At 44.7% G+C, this 18,229-nt stretch overlaps 1 protein-coding gene across 1 annotated transcript in view; it reads right to left on the reverse strand.

The window, feature by feature from the left end:
* RBM5 (RNA binding motif protein 5) overlaps positions 1-18,229 on the reverse strand; it is a 277,566-nt gene that overhangs the window by 248,868 nt on the left and 10,469 nt on the right. Inside the window, exon 2 of the mRNA XM_078661241.1 lies at positions 15,446-15,519. Within this exon, the coding sequence (XP_078517367.1) occupies positions 15,446-15,462 (17 nt within the window). The 5' untranslated portion in view covers positions 15,463-15,519. The remainder of the gene's footprint in view (positions 1-15,445; positions 15,520-18,229) is intronic.

The raw sequence follows: 18,229 nt of genomic DNA on the forward strand, positions 1-18,229 counted from the left end.
GATGTACTTACTTCTAGGTGTCTTCCCAGTACCAGGCATATCGTCTTACCCACTTCTTGCCAAAAGGAGTCAAGGAGAGGGCAACCTTGGAACGTGTGCAAGTCATTCGCCTTTTCGAGCCCACATTTAGGGCAGTGCTTTACACTGGCTCCTTTAAACTTTGATAGCCTTTTGGGGGTCCAATATGCCAGATGTACTGTGAGTAGGTGGGTTCTCTTTAGGCGAGCTGGTTTGATAGTTGACCAGCATTTTTCTAATGACCTCTGCCATACGCCTTGAAGGTCCGGCTCTACTATGTCGCTCTTCCATACTGTTTCTGGGATCAGGAAGTTCTCTTCACCTGCACCTATTAAAGCCCAGTACCACTTTGATATTTCCTTCTTAACTGGGGTTGACTTCATCATTTCTTTCTCCAGCTCTATTCTGCCCGTTTTTTTATCCGTTAGTGTGCTTGCCCAACTAGTGAGTTGATAGTATTTGAATTTTGACACCGAAGCATTGGTGATTTCTGTTAAATACTCCCATGATTCTATTGCCTTTTCTGTCATCAGTTGGCCCCATTCTTTGATTCCAGCCGCTTTTATTGGTAATGCCAAGGAGTCTTAAGCATTCTGGTGTCCCCGGAGAGTCCCATATGGGAGCCATAGAGCTATAGTAGGGAATATTCAGGGTGCTTCTGACATGATACCATAGTTTTGCTATGTTATTTAGGATCTTTATTTTCTTAAAAAATTTCGGGTGACCAAATTTAAATAGAAAATGATCAGTTTTGTTAGTCATTATTTGAAGGAAATCGGGGTAAAACTCGTGTTTTTTTAGTAGAGATCTCGTGTTTTTAAACTGAAAAGCCCTATAATATTCTATGAGATCCGGGCTTGCTATTCCCCCTTGGTCTTTTTTTTTTTTCTTAGCTTGTGCCAGGCAATCCTTGAACCTTTGTATGCCCAAATGAAACTCGCAATTTCTCCCTGGATCTTTTTCAATGAATCTCTCTTGAATTCCAGTGGTATAACATTTAACAGGTAAGTACATTTGGGAAGTATTGCCATTTGTATCATATTCGATCTTCCCAAGAAGCTTAAAGGTAGTCCATCCCAAACTTTAAGGAGTCTTTTGGTCTCAGTTGCAATCCTACTGAGGTTTATCTGAGGTATTTTTTCTAGATCCTTTGTCAGCATTAATTTCAATGAGAAGGAGGAAGATGGCGGCCGGCTAGAAGGTCCGGTCGGGAGCTACGTGCTCGTGGAAAGGTTCTAAACCTTATCTTACCACAGCACATTACCGCAGCTGCTAAGATGCCGTAGCGATATCACAACAAAAAAAAAAAAAAGAAAAGAAACCCTACCGTCTGAAGTTTGCGTGAAGCTCCAAGAGGGTGAGAGACGAACCGCCATTTCTATCAGCACCTGATTGCCAGACTCATCGGGGGATGCGAGACTCTCCCCCCTACCCGCAAATACATAAAGGCTCCACCAAACACGGGAGGATTCCAGTTTCTCCAGGGGTCTGGGCAGCGGCTTCAAACGCTCAAAGAGAATGTCGGAGAGCGTTCGGGGAAAGTTTGCTTCCTCTTCCGGGGCAAGAGCAGCGGCAGGGAGTGTATCGCCGGTCATACCATATTTCCAGGGCTTCGAGATCAAGACTGTATCCGGGGCACGAAGGGCAGCGCTGCCGGTCCCGAAGTCAATCACAAACAGGAAAGAGCTGTAATCCCTGTAAACAGCAGCACTAGAAGTAGCATCACAGAACAGGCACCGGGAAAGCGACTTGAGCCTCACAGAACAGGCACGGGGAAAGCGACTTGAGCCTCTAACATCGCTGCCGGTCCAGAATTAAATTACATACTGAAGAGAGCTGTAAGCCCCATAAACGGCAACATTAAAAATAGCACCGCAAGACAAACATCAAAGAAGAGTGTTGAGCCCTCCAGTAGAGACTGTAGTCCCACGAGGGGCCGGAGTGGAGAATTAAATACGGGAGAGAGAGAGTTAAGGCAGCAAACAAAACTGACAGACGACGTTCAGTGGAACACCCGGAGGGGTAAAAACAACCATGAGCCCATGAGCATGGTACGAGGGGAAAGGAAAGGGCAGGGGGTTAGAGCACTAGATCTGATCAAGGGGTGTGAAGGGGTTAACACAGGAGTCCCGCCAAGAAAAGAAGGAGGTAAGGGGAACACTAAGGGTGCTAGAGGCTTATGTGCTAAGGGTACCGAGTTTGAAAATGTATTGCGATTTGCGATGTAAATGTAATGCGATTTATATAGCGCACGTATCACCCGTAGGCATCAAGGCGCTTGCCTTGGGAACCCGTCCTGGTATTCCCCTGTGAGATGGCCCCAGCAGGGTATCCACAAGGTGAAAGCCAGGCATCCCGCCGCGAGGGGCCGTAGTGGAGATTAAGCAAGCTATTGCCCAGAGTCGCAGAGTGTGAACCCGTGAGTCGAGTAGGCACCGGAACGAGAATTATCGAGTCCATGGAATTTTTGAGCCCAAGACCCGGCGAGGCGGGGAATTGAACCATGGTCCAGGAACGATCTCAGCTTCCGGGTCTGCCGCCTCTAACCCCTGAGCCACACTTCTCCACTCGAAAAGGGGGAGGCCTCAGAGGTAGAAGGCTTAGCAAACACTACATCAGGAGAAAAAGGGAGTTCTCACTCCAGAGTTGAGCTTGCAAAAGAAATTGAGACAAGATCTAGTTATTGCCTTAGAAATAGGCAAATCCCCAAACAAATCTCCCCCCCCCCCCTTCCAAAAAAGTGATACTACCAGTAAGCACCAAAAGAAAAACGAGAGGTACAGCTAACCGGGATAGACAATCTAAACCTAGATCAGAGAAAGTAGGGGTTTTAACAGTACAGAAAGTGAAAGTTACCCCCTCCCTGAGATCCTACTTTAAAGTTCAGCAACCAAACCCCCAAGTTTTATCAGGTATCCCTAGGAGTGCCTCTGGGAGTAGCCTGCAGCAGCGAAGGGAGGAACCAAGTAACAACACTCAGAGCATGAGTACAGAAGATATTTCTCATACGGACCCTGAAATGGAGGTACTAGAAGCCCCAGCACTGATAGATACGGACGATCTTGAGGCAGAAAATGTATGTCTCCCTCCTCCTTCCTAGAACAAACTGGAAAGCTCATGGAAAAAGTACTGGGCGAGATGAGAGAAAAGTTCTCAGTGTCTGAAACAAACCAAGCTAAGATCCAGGAGGTATGCGAGACCCTTAACCAAAAGATGAACGCACTGGGCGAAAGGGTGTCAGCAGTCGAGGCGGTAGTTGAGACTAAGAAAAAAGGTGGATACCAACCAGAAGGAGATCAGAAAGTTGAGAGACTCCGACAGAAGTATAAAAGAAAAACTTTAATCATTAGAAAATCAAGCAAGGAAAAATAATCCAAAGGATCTTAAACGTACCAGAAAATCTGGAAGGGTCGGACATCAAGAAATTCACCATCCTATTACTGGAGGAATATTTCCCCTGGACTAAAGAGGCAAATCTGGCTGATGACATACAAAGGGTACATCGAGACCCTTTTGGGAAGAGTAAAGAGAGATGGACACCAAGGAAGATCTTAATCAACTTTAAAACATATACTCTAAAGGAAAAACTCCTAAGTGAGGGCCTTAAGAGTAGCTCCCTAATCAAAGATAATTGGACCTTCAGGATACGCTCTGACATGTCAAAAGCCACCCAGGACAGACAGTGGGAACTAGGCCAATTCATGCAAGCAATAAAATCCCTTTGAGCCACAGTTCAGATGAGATTCCCAGCTGCATTGAGAATCATGTGGCGAAACAAAATGTATAATATCAGGGAACCCAGCGAGGTAGAGATTTTTCTAGAACAAATGAAAGAGCAGCTGCAGACTGCGACAGAAAAATAAAACAGGAGAAATTATGTAAACTACATGTAAATAAGGCGAGACACGGAGCTCAAAAGGGCGAATAATACTGCCCAAAAAAGAAGAGTGGAGGCTTCCTCGGGGTGGGAGACAATGTACACAACAAAATATAAAAACAAACAAAAAAGAATGCAAGGGTGGGGAGCAAACTAGGGAAAAAATAGAAAAAATATCCTCAGTATCTAAAGTTAAAATTAAAGTACAAGGAGTATCCGGGAAATGTAAAAAAATAATAAACAATGGCAACAATTAAAGAATTCAAAATCTTATCATGGAACGTCAATGGGCTTAGAACAGTCTCCAGACGGAGAGGGATATTCAAATATCTAAAAAGTGGAAAATGAAGTGATCATCCTACAGGAAACACACCTTCTGAAATCAGAATGGGAGCAAATAGTGAAAAGCCTCAGATGGGTGGACTCCTACGTTTGTTCCAATCAAGACTGCAATGTCAAGGGAATTGCAATAATTTTAAAAAAATAACTTAATGCAAAAATTGAACACAAGGTAGTGGACAGCAAAGGAAGATTGGCTCTTGCCAGGGTAAGAATTCACAACAATATCTATACCATTATCAACAACTGCCCCGATAATATTGGGGGGCGACTACAATATTATCCTGGACCCTAAAGTGGACAGATCACCTCCTGGGAGACACCCCAATTTACCCAAGATGAGAGAATGGTTAAGTAATTATAAAATATACCTGGGTTTGATAGACATGTGGAAGGAGAAAGGCAACAAGGGGTCCCCGTTCACTCTTCATAACAAAAAAATTGGGTCACAGATCCAGAATGGATTACTTCCTGATAAGCAAAAACTTGCATAGTAACGTTAAAAGCATAGACCACTTACCAGCACATCTGTCAGATCACTCGGCGGTACAACTCACCTTACAAACTATAATCAATAAAACTCAATTCAGGTGGACAGTCGATCGCACCTTACTACTAGACCCCAAGGTACGAGAGGAGCTAGGCATAACCTCAGCAAACTTTTTTGAAGACAATCGTGTAGGCACATCAGACCAAACTACTTGGGACACTTATAAGGCAGTTATTAGAGGAAAACTAATCAGTATGAGTGCCCACAGAGCGAAACTCGCCAAACTTGAGATTGGAGATCTGGAAAAAAACAAACCTATTAGACGCAAAGATAACGACAGAAAATTATACAGGTAAAAAAAATACAATGGAGGAAGACAGGCGAGAATTAAGAGAAAAGCTGGAGGATTACCTAAAAAACAGAGTAAAGATGAAGTGGGAAGCCAGTAGCCTCGCTATTCATGAGTATGGAGAGGTCTGCGGGAAACTACTGGCGTGGAAGGCAAAAACGGAACAAACCAGAAACAAAATAGCACGTATTCAGCTTAACAATCAGAGCGGCTTAACCTCTGAAGAGTCGATAATAATGAAAGAATTCGAAAACTTCTTCTCCAATTTATATAAAGAAGACTCTACCCTTCCAGAAGAACAAATTGATTTATATCTGGATCCCTTAATACTACCTAAATTATCGGAAGAAAAAGAAGAGCTAAATACCAAAATATCGATTGAAGAAGTGAAAACAGCACTAAAGGGGCTGAAAAGAGGGAAGGCGGCTGGCCCTGATGCCCTACCAAACTAACTTTATTCTGCTTTGAGTGATATCCTGGCTCCACCATTAACAAGGCTTTTAAATACAATATTTAAGGAACAGAGTAAGATTCCTGACTCATGGAACGACGCAACAGTTGGTATCATTTTAAAACCAGGGAAAAACCCCGCAGTCTGTGAATCTTACAGACCTATCTCGTTGCTGAACTGTGACTATAAAATTTTTATGCAGATTATTGCAGGGAGACTGGCCAGGGTAATGCCAAATCTAATTCATCTGGACCAAAAGGGTTTTATAAAGGGAAGGCAAATTTATGAGATAACGCATGAGCTTTTTGCCACCATAGATTTGGCGACTTGCGAAAAGATCCCCCTGACTATAATCACTTTAGATGCGGCTAAAGCATTCGACAGAGTCAACTGGTCCTTTCTGAATAAAGCCATTTCCAAATACAACCTCAGACAATGCTTTAACCACCTGGTGTGTGAGATATACAAAAAATCAAGAGCAAAGATTCTTGTCAACGGAGCTCTCACTAACAACATCGACATACAGAGAGGAACGAGGCAGGGTTGCCCCGTCACCACTGCTGTTCAATCTGTATATTGAACCATTGGCAAATACACTCAGGAACAACGGGTCAATAACTCCCTTCAGATACCGCGATTGGGCCAAAAAGGTAGCATTATACGCGGACGATCTAATGATCTTTACAGATATTACCTTAATTCATCCGCGGCAATTAACAACACAATTGCGGAATTTGGCAAAGTATCTGGATATTTGACCAATGAAAAAAAAAAACAGAATGTATGAGCTGGAATGTATATCAGAATAACCCATATTCTAAGGAGGATACGGAAATATTAGAGGGGTGCATGGTTATCCTTTTTCTGAAAACTGCAGGTAGTTCAGCATTCCTCTCAATCGAGTTTTTCTGCACAGTGTGTGGCCGCTTGTTAGACTTGGCATCTTTTGGTGTGTGTGTGTTTTTGCTTTCTGACCTCCCGGTTTTGACCGTTTTTGCTAGTGTGCTGTTTCTGCGCACTTCTCACTGCTGATCAGGTAAAGTGCAGGTGCTCCTGTCGTAAATTGTGTTATGGATTGGGTTCCCACGATTGGATATTTGATTTACTGGTTAGTCCATAGTAAAGTGCACAGTGTGTGCCAGGGCCTGTGAATCAAATGCTACTAGCAGGCCTGCAGCACTAATTGTGACACCCACGCGAGTAGCCCTGAAAAGGCAACTCAGACCCGCCATTGAGGAGTCTTGCCCATAGTTTGCAACTGCCATGTCGACTTGGCCAGTGCACACACTTGCAAGTCCCTCACCTTCCCTTTTCTTACATGTCAGACACCCCTAAGGTAGGCCCAAGGTACCCCTGTGGGCCGGGTAAAGTGCATGTGAATGGTAGGACATGCCCTGGTGGGTGTGACATGTCCAGATAGCGAATTACGGACAATTTAGTTTTTCGCTATTGCAAGGCTACCTTTTCCCCATAGGACAGAATGGGGAGTTTGTTTTTAACATTTTATTAACATAACTGGCCCAAGGAATTAAGTGGGACAATAAAGTTTAGCATGCCTGAACTCAGAATCTCAAGCTGCATCTTTTAGTGAAGGTGATTTTTACATCCTGCGTTTGAAAATACCACTTTTAGAAAGTAGGTATTTGCTTAGTCATCCAGTGTGCCTCTGCTATAATTTGGATTTTGGGATATAAAGATTGGGGCCCAGACCCCTGTACTTTAAAACTGCAGCGACTGATTCAGTCTTGGGCAGTGAAAGGACTGGACTCTCAAGAAATCTACTTTTGTGAGTTTCTCCAAGGGCATGAGGTAGAGCTTGCCCTCTGTTCACGAAGTCTCAGGAACAGCAAAGACTTCAAGCTCTTCTGCCCTCAGCACTGGGGACTGTTTGTTTTGTGCTTCAACAGAAAAAAAAAACCTGATGCAGTCTACGATGTCGCTGCCGACTCAGTGCCCTGAAGGCACCGCCGCAACGCGACCCTGGTCTCACCGACGACGCCTGCTGACGCCTTGGTATCCCGGACGACGTTCTACAACGAAATCTACACTGCTGCTTGCGCTGTGGTACGAGGGCACCGCTCGTAAAGTTGTACGGCGCACCCCTCATCCCACACCGCAGCCTTGGCCTACCGACTCCAGCGCCATGGACTCGACACCGCAGTTGAAACTGACTAAAACAGAGAGGAGTTTGATTTGCAGCGTGTGTGACTTCAAGGGCCGACGACTCCTGCACTGACCTCCGGAACAGGCGCCAGCAGACGCCGTGCTTTCAGAAGCTCAACGAGCGGTCGCCGACGCCCTGCATTTCTAAAAGGTACACACCGTAGCTGGCCCGCGACGCCGCGGTCAGCCAGAACGGTTTGGATTTGTTTTCTCGCGACACAGTGATAGCCCCGGATGGAGAAAGACATCAAGGAACTGTTTTTCAAGCATATTTTGATAAAAATCTTCAGTTAAGTACTGTATTGTGGATTTTTATAATTTTTGGTCTTGTCTCAAGTATATAAAAATATAGGATATTTTTCTAAACTGGTATGGTGTCCTTTTGTAGTGCTTACACTGTATTACTGTTGGTTATGTGCAAAAGCTTTACACACTGCCTCCAAGATAAGCCGGACTGCTCGTGCCAAGCTACCAAGGGGGTGAGCAGGGGTTATTAGGGGTGTAACTACCTTATGCGGACTAGGATGGTGGTTTGCCAACCTACCAAAAAACACAGCTGTTTTCTTTCTCGGCAAATAGGTCTCAGCTGCTGGCGTTTCGGAGATTCGTCCTCCTTCTGTGTCCTTAGTGCTGGGTCCATGGGGCTCTTTCGACCATCGTTTGGCAAGAACTTCAGCGCTGAGGCAGTCTCTGGGGCTCTAGTTTGATAGAGACTCGCTCGCACCCTACTTCTTGTGTTACCTGCAGTCACTTTTCTTTGTTTTCTGTGCTTCAGCTCAACATCCATTTTCTTTTCAAAATCCGAGCCCGCTCTCTCTGCAATGTCCTGCTCCTCACCGGGCAATCCGAGGTCTCTCAGTGATAGAGACGCTTTCTGTCCCTGCATGGACTAGTGTGCCTGCCTCTACTACTTCACTGCTCGGAGTGTTTTGGGTATGCACTCTGACCAAGCTTAACAGGCCTCAGTGTTGTGATCAAACTCCACTTAGGTTTCTCTCCCCGAGCAAAACCTCTTTCTAGTAGTTGTATTGATGCTTTTTCTGTCTGGAACTTCACCTTACTGTCAAAGTATTCTTTTGATGAATGGAGATCTTTCAGCAATGCTTCCAGAACCAACAGCAGAAAAATGGAATCTGAAGATGGCGAATACAGATGGGGAGGGCTGAAAAATCCGAATCCCTCAGGTTCCAGGAAACTAACTTTAGAGGCTTATGGTTGAGATGAAAATAATTAATAGGATTCTGAAAAAGCAGACGATGTTGCCCGTAAACTGCAGGGGCTAAGATCTATCTTGAGGACTACAGTTGGTATTAGATGGAACCTAGCCTTGTTTATCTAGTCCGCCAAGGGGAACAAAATGGTGAAGTTATCTATCATATTTGAAAACAGAAGATCTGAAGTTGACACTTTTATTCAATCATCCAAATAAGGATAAATGTGAGATCTAACTTTATTTTAAAAAGTCAATGACAAGAGGGCCTTGAACTGATAACACCCTTCTCAGTACATCTTCAGATACTTCTTGTGCTAACTACAATCAGAATGTTGAAGTATGCAACACGACACTCCATTTGGGCTTCTTGAAAATATGCAAGATCTGCTAAATTCTTATCTTGAACTAATTGAGCCAGAGAAATGTATTTAATGGTGTCAAATCCAAGATTGGGTGTTAACTTCACCATCCCTGATAATATCGGGAGTACAGACAATCTCACTCGCTAGCAAATATTGCTCCACTATCACAGTGGCTAAGAAAGAATTAACCTCCTCCCTTAGGGTGCGGTATCTTGACCAAAGGCAGGCAATACCCAGATCCACACAAATTTAAGAATCAGTAATCCCTTGGAACATCCATATGAAAATTAACCCAGCCCAAACACGAGTCACAAGCTCCAAAGGGCACTCGGATAGAATTTTCAACAGATTGCAGATGGGAAAGGCAGTGCTGGTCTTTATCTGCATGAACACCTTTTCTGAAGGTACCAACAAAAAAAAGTGTAGGTGCCACCAGCTGTTGACTAACCCACAGTGATATGCAAATTGCAGAGGCGTCAGAGCTTTTACAGACAAATCTAAACCAAATATCAGCCAGTACGAATGATTGAGTATCCAAATAGTGACAAATTGACATCCATTTAGAGATCCGGATGAGGGAAACTAAAGAGCATCTGAATCCATCCTAAACAAATGGAAAAGTCTTATACAATTCTCCTGTTAGAACCAACTAGAACAGATATAGAGGCTGAAGCTGTCAATGAAGCAGTACCCACCAACTTTCCCTTGGAAACCCCTTGTATTGACTGCATGTAAATAATATTCAAAACCATTTCACAAATGGATATGTCCTGCCTTTGCACCAACCCAGGTCCTGTTTTGTTGGGGAACCAGAACATATGGACTTTCAATGTCAACAAGACACCCACAAATGCTTATAAGTTATCAGGCGGCTCAGCAGAATAAAGCTATTAGATTTTGTTAGGAGTACACTGATTTTAAACACTATAGGACTTAGACATACTGATTGATAGTGTGTCATTCTATAAGGATATGAATTGTTTTCAAGTTGAGTCATGGCATTTGGGACGCCATGAGACCTGTTCCAATGTCAAATTTCTTGATATTGAGAATTCCGGCTGCCCCTAATGAAGTGGCCTTTTGCTGATCGTCATAGCTCCTTCAGATGACCTGGTACAACTTGACACCATTGCCTGCATCTAACCCGGGCAAATAAATTTCTGTTGAGGTTATGAACTCGCAGGCCACTATGACAAACACTCTTACATTGAGGAGCTGCAAAGCTGTATGCAGTTTTCGTACTTTGATTTTCAAACAAAAATTAAAAGCACATTCTGTGTGCAAAATAGGTTCAGATACATAGAGAGTCTTCTAGTGGAGAAAGGAAATGCCACGATTCAGTAAGCTTTTTTCATAGTTAAGATGTTTGCTCTGCTTTGATAAGGCATTCCAACCTTGTGTGTAATAACCACTTATGTTCAATAAAAATCATTGTGAGCTACTACAAGATTACATTAGTGGCGACCAAATGTAAGATTTCTAGCACCACACCTCAGTGTATCAGACAGGGCAGCCAGAAGTAATAGGGGAAACAAGCATTGGAAATGCAATAGGTCTCGCAGCATTAGAGTTAGTGCATTTAGAATTGTTTATGGGTTTTTTGTAGTAAATCTTTTGCATTTTTATTTTTTGTAGCCAATGCTAAAGTGCAAATGAATCTATTCTCTCACTGTTCTGTAAGCACATCATCCTTAAGCTCGGTGTTGCTGCCACACGATGTCTAGAGCATATCTCCACTTCTATATAGGTCACTACAACCAACACCATTTTTTATCCCTGCTGACTGATAAGTTTGTTTGTGATGCAAATTGGAACACTTTTCAACCTGCGCCTGGGGTAGGAAGCACTGTATACACGCTATATACAGTACATGTGCTTTCTTGACTTTTTTTTGTAGCAGAGCTGGTTTGCATGTTGATGGCCGAAGATGTGAGTTTGATCAGGTGGTGATGTGATGTTGAGGGTCAAATGCGTGTTTATGTAAAAAGGAAGGAGAAAGGTTGTGACCACAGCTTTAGAGCGCAGGAGTAATGAGGCAGAGCTAGGTTTTCCCATGAACACGAAATGGTGTGGGGATGTTGAGAAGTGATGTGGGCCGTCTGTGTGGTCGATGTTATGAACTGTATGTTGTAGGGATGGACCGGAGCGGTGTATGAAGGTGGGCAGTGTTGTTGTGTTGTGAGAAATTCTACAGTAGACAGTTATCAAGGACTAGCTTATGTGAGGAAAATCTACATTGGAAACTGTTAGAGAAGTGGCTTAATATAGAATTATAGGTGTTGAAAGTGAGGTTTGCAGTTGAAATGAAGTAGTGGGTTCTGATGGTGTGTTAAAGGGGTGAGTTAGAGTAGCATGGTCCTATTTTGTAGTGAGTTGTCAGTTTTAGTGATCCACGTAGATCCAAAGGTCTGTTGTGTTCTGTAATGTAGATAGCAGAGTGGAAACTGACAGTGTCTACTGGTGAGATAATACTGTTGACTGTCTTCTCTTGAATGGGATGAAGATCCGTGAATATGGCTTAATGAGATGCAAGGGGGATAGATGTTAAGCGTTTGGCTTTATTATTGAAGGTCGGTGGCATATATGCTAGCGTTTAGGAACAGAGGAGGGAGACGTGAAATATGCAGGATATTCTCTTCATTGAAAATGATGATTTTTCAGGTGAGACAACTGAGATGAAGCAATTTTTGGCTCAAAATGAGTACAGTGCATTCATTGCAGACACTCTTGCTTCAGGCTGGACAGTTACAGATATATATATGTAGGCTCCAGTGATTCAAGAGATGGGCAAGTATGGATTCAGGTCTATCGCCTACAATTTGCATCACACTTATTAACCAGGGGTGTATAAAATCGTCCCCCCCCCCCAATAATTAGGAGTATTATGCAGAATACTATTGAATGACCATCTGCTAGAGTTCTTTCCTCGTTCACAAAGGTCACGCCCTGCTCCATATAGTTGCATAAAGGGCCGCAGCACACATCCAAGAAAACAGTTATGCAAGACATTATTCCCGGCTCAGCATGCTGCATGCCAATGTTACAGGAAAAGCAGATGAAAAATAAAAATTACGAAAACTACTATAAGCCAAATAATTTGGATGTAATCAATATTACTCTCCCGCAAAAGTAATCTCCAGAGTAGATTATTAACCCCACTAGATGTTTTCAATCTTCTAGCATTATTTGGAACTGCGTGCGCCAGTGAAGGTCCAAGCAGGAGAATTGCAGTATTACTTGGCACTTGTCTAGTGCACAATCTGCCATGGTATAGCTTGCAGCACTTCTCAAAAGCATGTTATACGAATCTTAAATAATCGGTATTTTGACTTTTTTGTCAGATTCTGCTGGCACGTGAAGTAATAGTCATAGGTACGCACAGAGGGGAAAACACTACTGTCTAGCTACCACTTAAAAATGTAATGTGTAAAATCTGCCCACGTGAGAAATGCAGGTCCCGTGTGTTTATTTTTAGTATGTGAGATAGTTAAACCGGGTCACACTAGCGCGCGCAGTGTTTTTTTTCTCTTGATTGTTGCGGCCGAGGATAGAAAGCACTTAAGAAAAACTGAAAACCCCTTTCCTCAGACGTGCGGAGATGATAGAAAAATTAAATGACCCCGAAAATCTGATTAGACGAGGATAGGGTGAAGCGAGCAGTGAAGGGTATAAAAATGAGGTGAATCGACAGAGGTGGCGTGATGGAAGGCCACAGAGCACGAGTGCTTTAATGACACTATAAACGTTAAATGAAAAGAACTGCGCGTAAATCAATGTTTCAGACCCTCTGCTTTCCGGCGCGATGTCCTGCGTGCGTCCGGGACCTTAATAATAATGCATCTGCGTAGGGGTGGCTCGGGCTCGGGGCCGAAGTAATGACAAAGGGTGTGAAGGATGGGGGTGGGCGGGGAGCGTAGGGACGGCTCAGAGGCCTGAGGCAGAGCGCACCATATGGAGAGGGAGGGGGGTGGCAGTGGGAGGGTGATTGATGGGCGGGGCAGTGCTGGGGAAGCCTTTGATGTGGCCTGGCGGCCGTGGAAGCCGGGCCTTTGAAGTGAAGCTAAGCTTCACTTCAAAGGTGTCGGAGGAATGCGGGCGGCTGTGCACGCGCTTTTAAGCTCAATGCGCATGCGCATTGAGCTTAAAAGTCACGGGCACTGCAAGGAATCGCCACGATTCCTTGCAAGTTAGATAAAGAGTCGATGAGCCCCTATAGTCTCGCTTGCTCGATGCGCATGCGCATCGACAGGCGAGACCTAAAAAGGGGGGGCGCCTAGTCAATTTGCAACCACAGATAGTTAGAGGACATGGCTGAGTAAATGTATATCGTGTTATCTTGTAGTACAAATAGATCTGTGGATTCCGGTGTCTTGAATTGTGCAAAATAATTTTTATAGATAATGTTCCAGGGTGTGAACAGAGGTGTAGAAACAGCCAACACATGCTGCACCCGTTCCCGACAAGCAGGCCTAGGGCTTTCTCAAGGTGTAAGGTCGACAACTCGAAAATGATAATCATATTAGTTTAACAAAGATTGGAAAAATGTCAAAGAGGTACTATGCAGCCTGGAGTTGCCATGCAGCAGAGCGGTCCTGAAGGTAGTCCATCAATTTGGAATGCCTCTAACAAAGTAACGTTAAACATCCAAGTTGCAAGGTCCCAGCATGAAAGTAAGAATATTCGTAACAAGTCCCCCCACATGATTTGTCACTCAAAAACCAGCTTTGAATATACCTAAAAATTCAGCCATTTTGCTCCAAACATCAGTTTGTGAATTCTGAAAATACTTGTTTCTGGCTTGAACACACAGTTTTGGCACATACACATTATTCAACCAATTAAAAGCAAATTCAGTAGGCTGGTATGCACACTGGAGAGCTACTCTCAGGAGAAGCCCAATTGCTCAGGTTTTATTTTTTTTACATTAAAGATCGTATCCACTGAAAACTACTACTAAAGTGATATTACCCTCAGCTTAGACTAAAATTCACAGTGACATTGTAACGAAGGCAGACCTCAGCTTACGTACATTGTTAAGTTAGCATAAGCGTATTAGAAGTTTAAACGCCATTTTGCCCACAACACTGCATATAACTATTGTTTTAAGTTCAACTGCATGGATATCTTTACATGAGAATGGCTTGTTTTCGACATCACTAGACTTACACCGCGACCTAAGTCCGCACAGTGAGTGCTAAAGCCTCCAAGGTTATTATAACAATGTTAACTGGTTTTCGGGCTGATCGGCTCACGTTTAGACACAACATACATGCAGCTGCAGCCAACTGAAATTCTGGTGCCTTTAATATGGCATTGCATGCGTGATTTTAGACACTTTGAAGAATTCAGTTTCCAGAGAGCGTTTGCAGATCCTGATGCGATTCACTCCTGCTGATCTTAGAGGCATGGGGTCCCCTATTTAAGCCTAAGAGACCTTCTATATTTTATAAAACAGTTTCTAGTTAGGGAGGGTGGCATACACGGCACTATAGGACCTGTTTCCACTATCATATTAATATGATTTCTCCTTTTGTGTTTTATGGAATTGTAACACGGCTGCTTGTATTATTTTAATCATATGCCTGCTTATGTTTGCAAAAATACTGCATCTTAGAGCACGTCGTTAAAATAAACATTTTAAACTTCACTGTCTCTTTTTACCCATGTTGTGGACTGGTATGAGAATAACAAATGAAAGTGTGTTCTTGATTCCCACCATTCCTGGGAGTAACTTAAGTCGTGTGTTCTGGGTTGTCTAATCATTGGTACCTTTGCTATAGGATGAAGAGCTAATGTGACACTGATGCTAGTCAGTTAGGGTTTCTAGGTACTGAGACGAGTTATTTGGTCCACTACAATTCACTGAGGACCTGGGTCTCTGTGTATGAGCAGAATCCCTGCAACATGTGCCGTACACATCTGAAAGCATTGCAAATGTTGCTGCTTAAGTATAACAGGAGTATCATGTATAACAAATGTCTTTCTTCACTTTTAATATTGACAATACGTTTGTTCTACTCTAACCCCCACAGACACCCACTGCATTATATACCATTATGGTTTTGAATAACGTTGCTCTAAATGAAATACTTCAACTGCCAATAAATGACCATAGGCTTATCTTAAAAACATAGCCAGTTACAAACTAACAATTAAAATTATACAAGGCAGAGTCCCACATACCGTTTGTCTGAGCCCATGTTTCTTTGGCACTTGCCTTCCAATCGGCGGGCCTACCACATTAAAGACAATTACCCCTATGGAAACAAAATACATCAAAGTCAAACAGTATAGGAAATGTTTAAAACTTGAAGAATACAAAGCAAACAAAAAAATAAAAAAGCATGATACGGAAACAAATTTTAAAAAGTTGGCATGGAAAAATGGCCAACGCTTTCTGTGCAAGGCCAGATGTTGTGCAAAGAGCAGGCTGAAAATGAACTACACAAAAAAACTGAAGGGGTTGCAATTGTTTGGTTTGCAAAGAACACAACTCGCACCACCTATGTTGTCGAGTTTGTGTGTGGATAATGATATGTATGAGAGCAAGAGTACAGAGTGCAAGTATAATGACTGAGGGTTTAAATCAATTAATGGATTTAGAGATACTCATTTATAGGCCAGGCCTGTTGGTATTGCCAATGCATGCTTAAGTTAAGCTAGGCAGCACAACTGTCGCCATTCCTTACAAGAACAGAAAGCTTCAAGCAGCACTACTGAAATGGGAGCTTACCATACGCACACGTGTTTTGAGTGCAGAATATTATTAGGCAAAGGCTGTGCACGTCTGCTGACAAAGATTGTATTGTACTTTTTCCTTGTTCAAAGCAGCGAGACTGGGATGGCTATAGTGGCAAACCAATAATCAAGCCATAGGTCCGATCTACTTTGCGTAAAAAAAAAAAAAATTTGTTAACCCAATAGCTATTTACGAGACAGACAGACAGAGACATATATATATGGGTCTCAAGCCGCTGAGGGGGGGTGCTGCTACTGCTTGAAGAGCCAGGTCTGGAGGAGTTTTCTGAAGGTGAGTAGGTCTTGGGTCTGTCACAGGTGGGTAGGGGTGTTCCAGGTCTTGGTGGCAAGGAAGGAGAAGGATCTGCCGCCGGAGGTTGTTTGTTGGATGCGGGGGACGGTTGCGAGGGCGAGGCTGGCGGCGCTGGTGGGTAGAAGCTGAGTCTGCTGTTCAGGCAGGCTGGTCCGGTGTTGTGGAGCGCTTTGTGCGTGGGAGAGGAGCTTGAAGGTGATCCTCTTGTTGACGGGGAGCCAGCGCAGGTGTCTCACGTGGGGGTCATGTGGCTTCGGCGAGGGATGTTAAAGATCAGTCGGGCGGAGGCGTTTTAGAAGCGGTGGAGTCATCGTAGGTGTTTGCCAGGGATTCCTGAGTAGAGTGCAGTGCCGTAGTCCAGTCTGCTGCTGATTAGGGCTTGGGTCACCGTTCTTGTTTCGGTCAGGATCCTTTTGTAGATCTCACGGAGCATGCGGAAGGTGTTGTAGCAGGCAGAGGAGTTGGCGTTGACCTGCTTCGACATGGAGAGGGAGGAGTCGAGGATGAATCTTAGGTTGCATGCGTGGTCAGCCACCAGGAGTCGTCCCAGGCAGAGGGGATGGGGCCGAGGATGATGAGGATGATCTCCGTCTTGTCCGAGTTACGTTTCAGACGGCTGCTCCTCATCCACTCAGCTGCCTTCATTCCCTCGTGGAGGTTGGTTTTGGCGGTGTACAGGTCCGTGGCGAGGGAGAGGATGAGCTGAGTATCATCGGCATAGGAGATGTGGAGGTCGTGCTGTGCGAGGGGGGGCATTTAGACGGTGAACAAGGACGGGCTGAGCCCTGGAGTACGCTGCAGATGATGTCGGTGGGTTCAGATCGGAAGGGTGGGAGGCGGACTCTGTGGGTTCTGCCGGAGAGGAAGGACGTGGTCCAGTCCAGGGCTTTTTCTCTGATTCCGGTTTCTTGGAGGCATGTCTTCAGTGTGTGGTGGAAGACCGTGTCAAAAGCTGCTGACAGGTCCAGGAGGAGGAGGGCTGATGTCTCGCCGTTGTCGAGTTGGCGCCTGATGTCGTCCGTGGCAGCGACGAGGGCTGTCTCGGTGCTGTGGTTTCATCTGAAACCAGACTGGGACGTGTCTAGGATGTTGTGGGCCTATTGCAGGTTGGCGATTTTCTCGAGGACCTTCGCCGGGTAGGGGAGCAGAGAGATGGGCCGGAAGTTCGAGGTCCTTGGGGTCCGCCTTGGGTTTCTTGAGGAGGGCGTTAATTTTGGCGTGCTTCCAGCTTTCTGGGAATGCCGCTGTTTCGAAGGAGATGTTGATGACCTTCTGTAGTTGGGGTGCGATGGTTGTGTCCGCTTTGTTGAATATGTGGTGTGGGCAGGGGTCCGATGGTGATCCTGAGTGGATGGAGTTCATTGCCTTGCGCGTCTCGTCCTCGTTGGACCAGAAGGTCAGGTGGTTGGTGTTCGATGGGGTGTTGGAGTCTGGCGCTGTCGGGGTGGTCGTGGTGTTGAAGCTGTCGCGGATGTCAGCTATCTTGCGGTGGAAGAAGGTGGCCAGTGAGTAGCACAGATCTTGTGAAGGTGGGATGTCGTCGGTGCTGGGGTTGGAGAGTTCATTCACTATGTTAAATAGCTCTTTGCTGTTGTGTGCGTTGTTATCCAGTCGGGCTTTGAAGGAGGATCTCTTGGCTGTTCTTATGAGGTGGTGATGTCTGATGATAGGCTACCTTGTGGGCTGCGTGGCTTTCCGGGGTGCATTCTTGGAGCAATTTCTTCTCCAGTTTCCGGCATGTGCGTTTGGAGGTCTGGAGCTCCTCAGTGAACCATGTGGCTTTCTTGCTGGTGTGGTTGTTGGAGGGTTCCCTGAGCGGAGTGAGGGAGTTGGTGCAGTCATCGATCCACTGTCTGAGGTTGCTGGCGGCGGCGATTGGGTCGGTGGGCTAGTTCTGGGCAAGGGTGGAAGTCAAC

This window comes from Lissotriton helveticus, chromosome 9, assembly GCF_964261635.1.
Source record: "Lissotriton helveticus chromosome 9, aLisHel1.1, whole genome shotgun sequence".
In the NCBI taxonomy this organism is placed as follows: domain Eukaryota; kingdom Metazoa; phylum Chordata; class Amphibia; order Caudata; family Salamandridae; genus Lissotriton; species Lissotriton helveticus.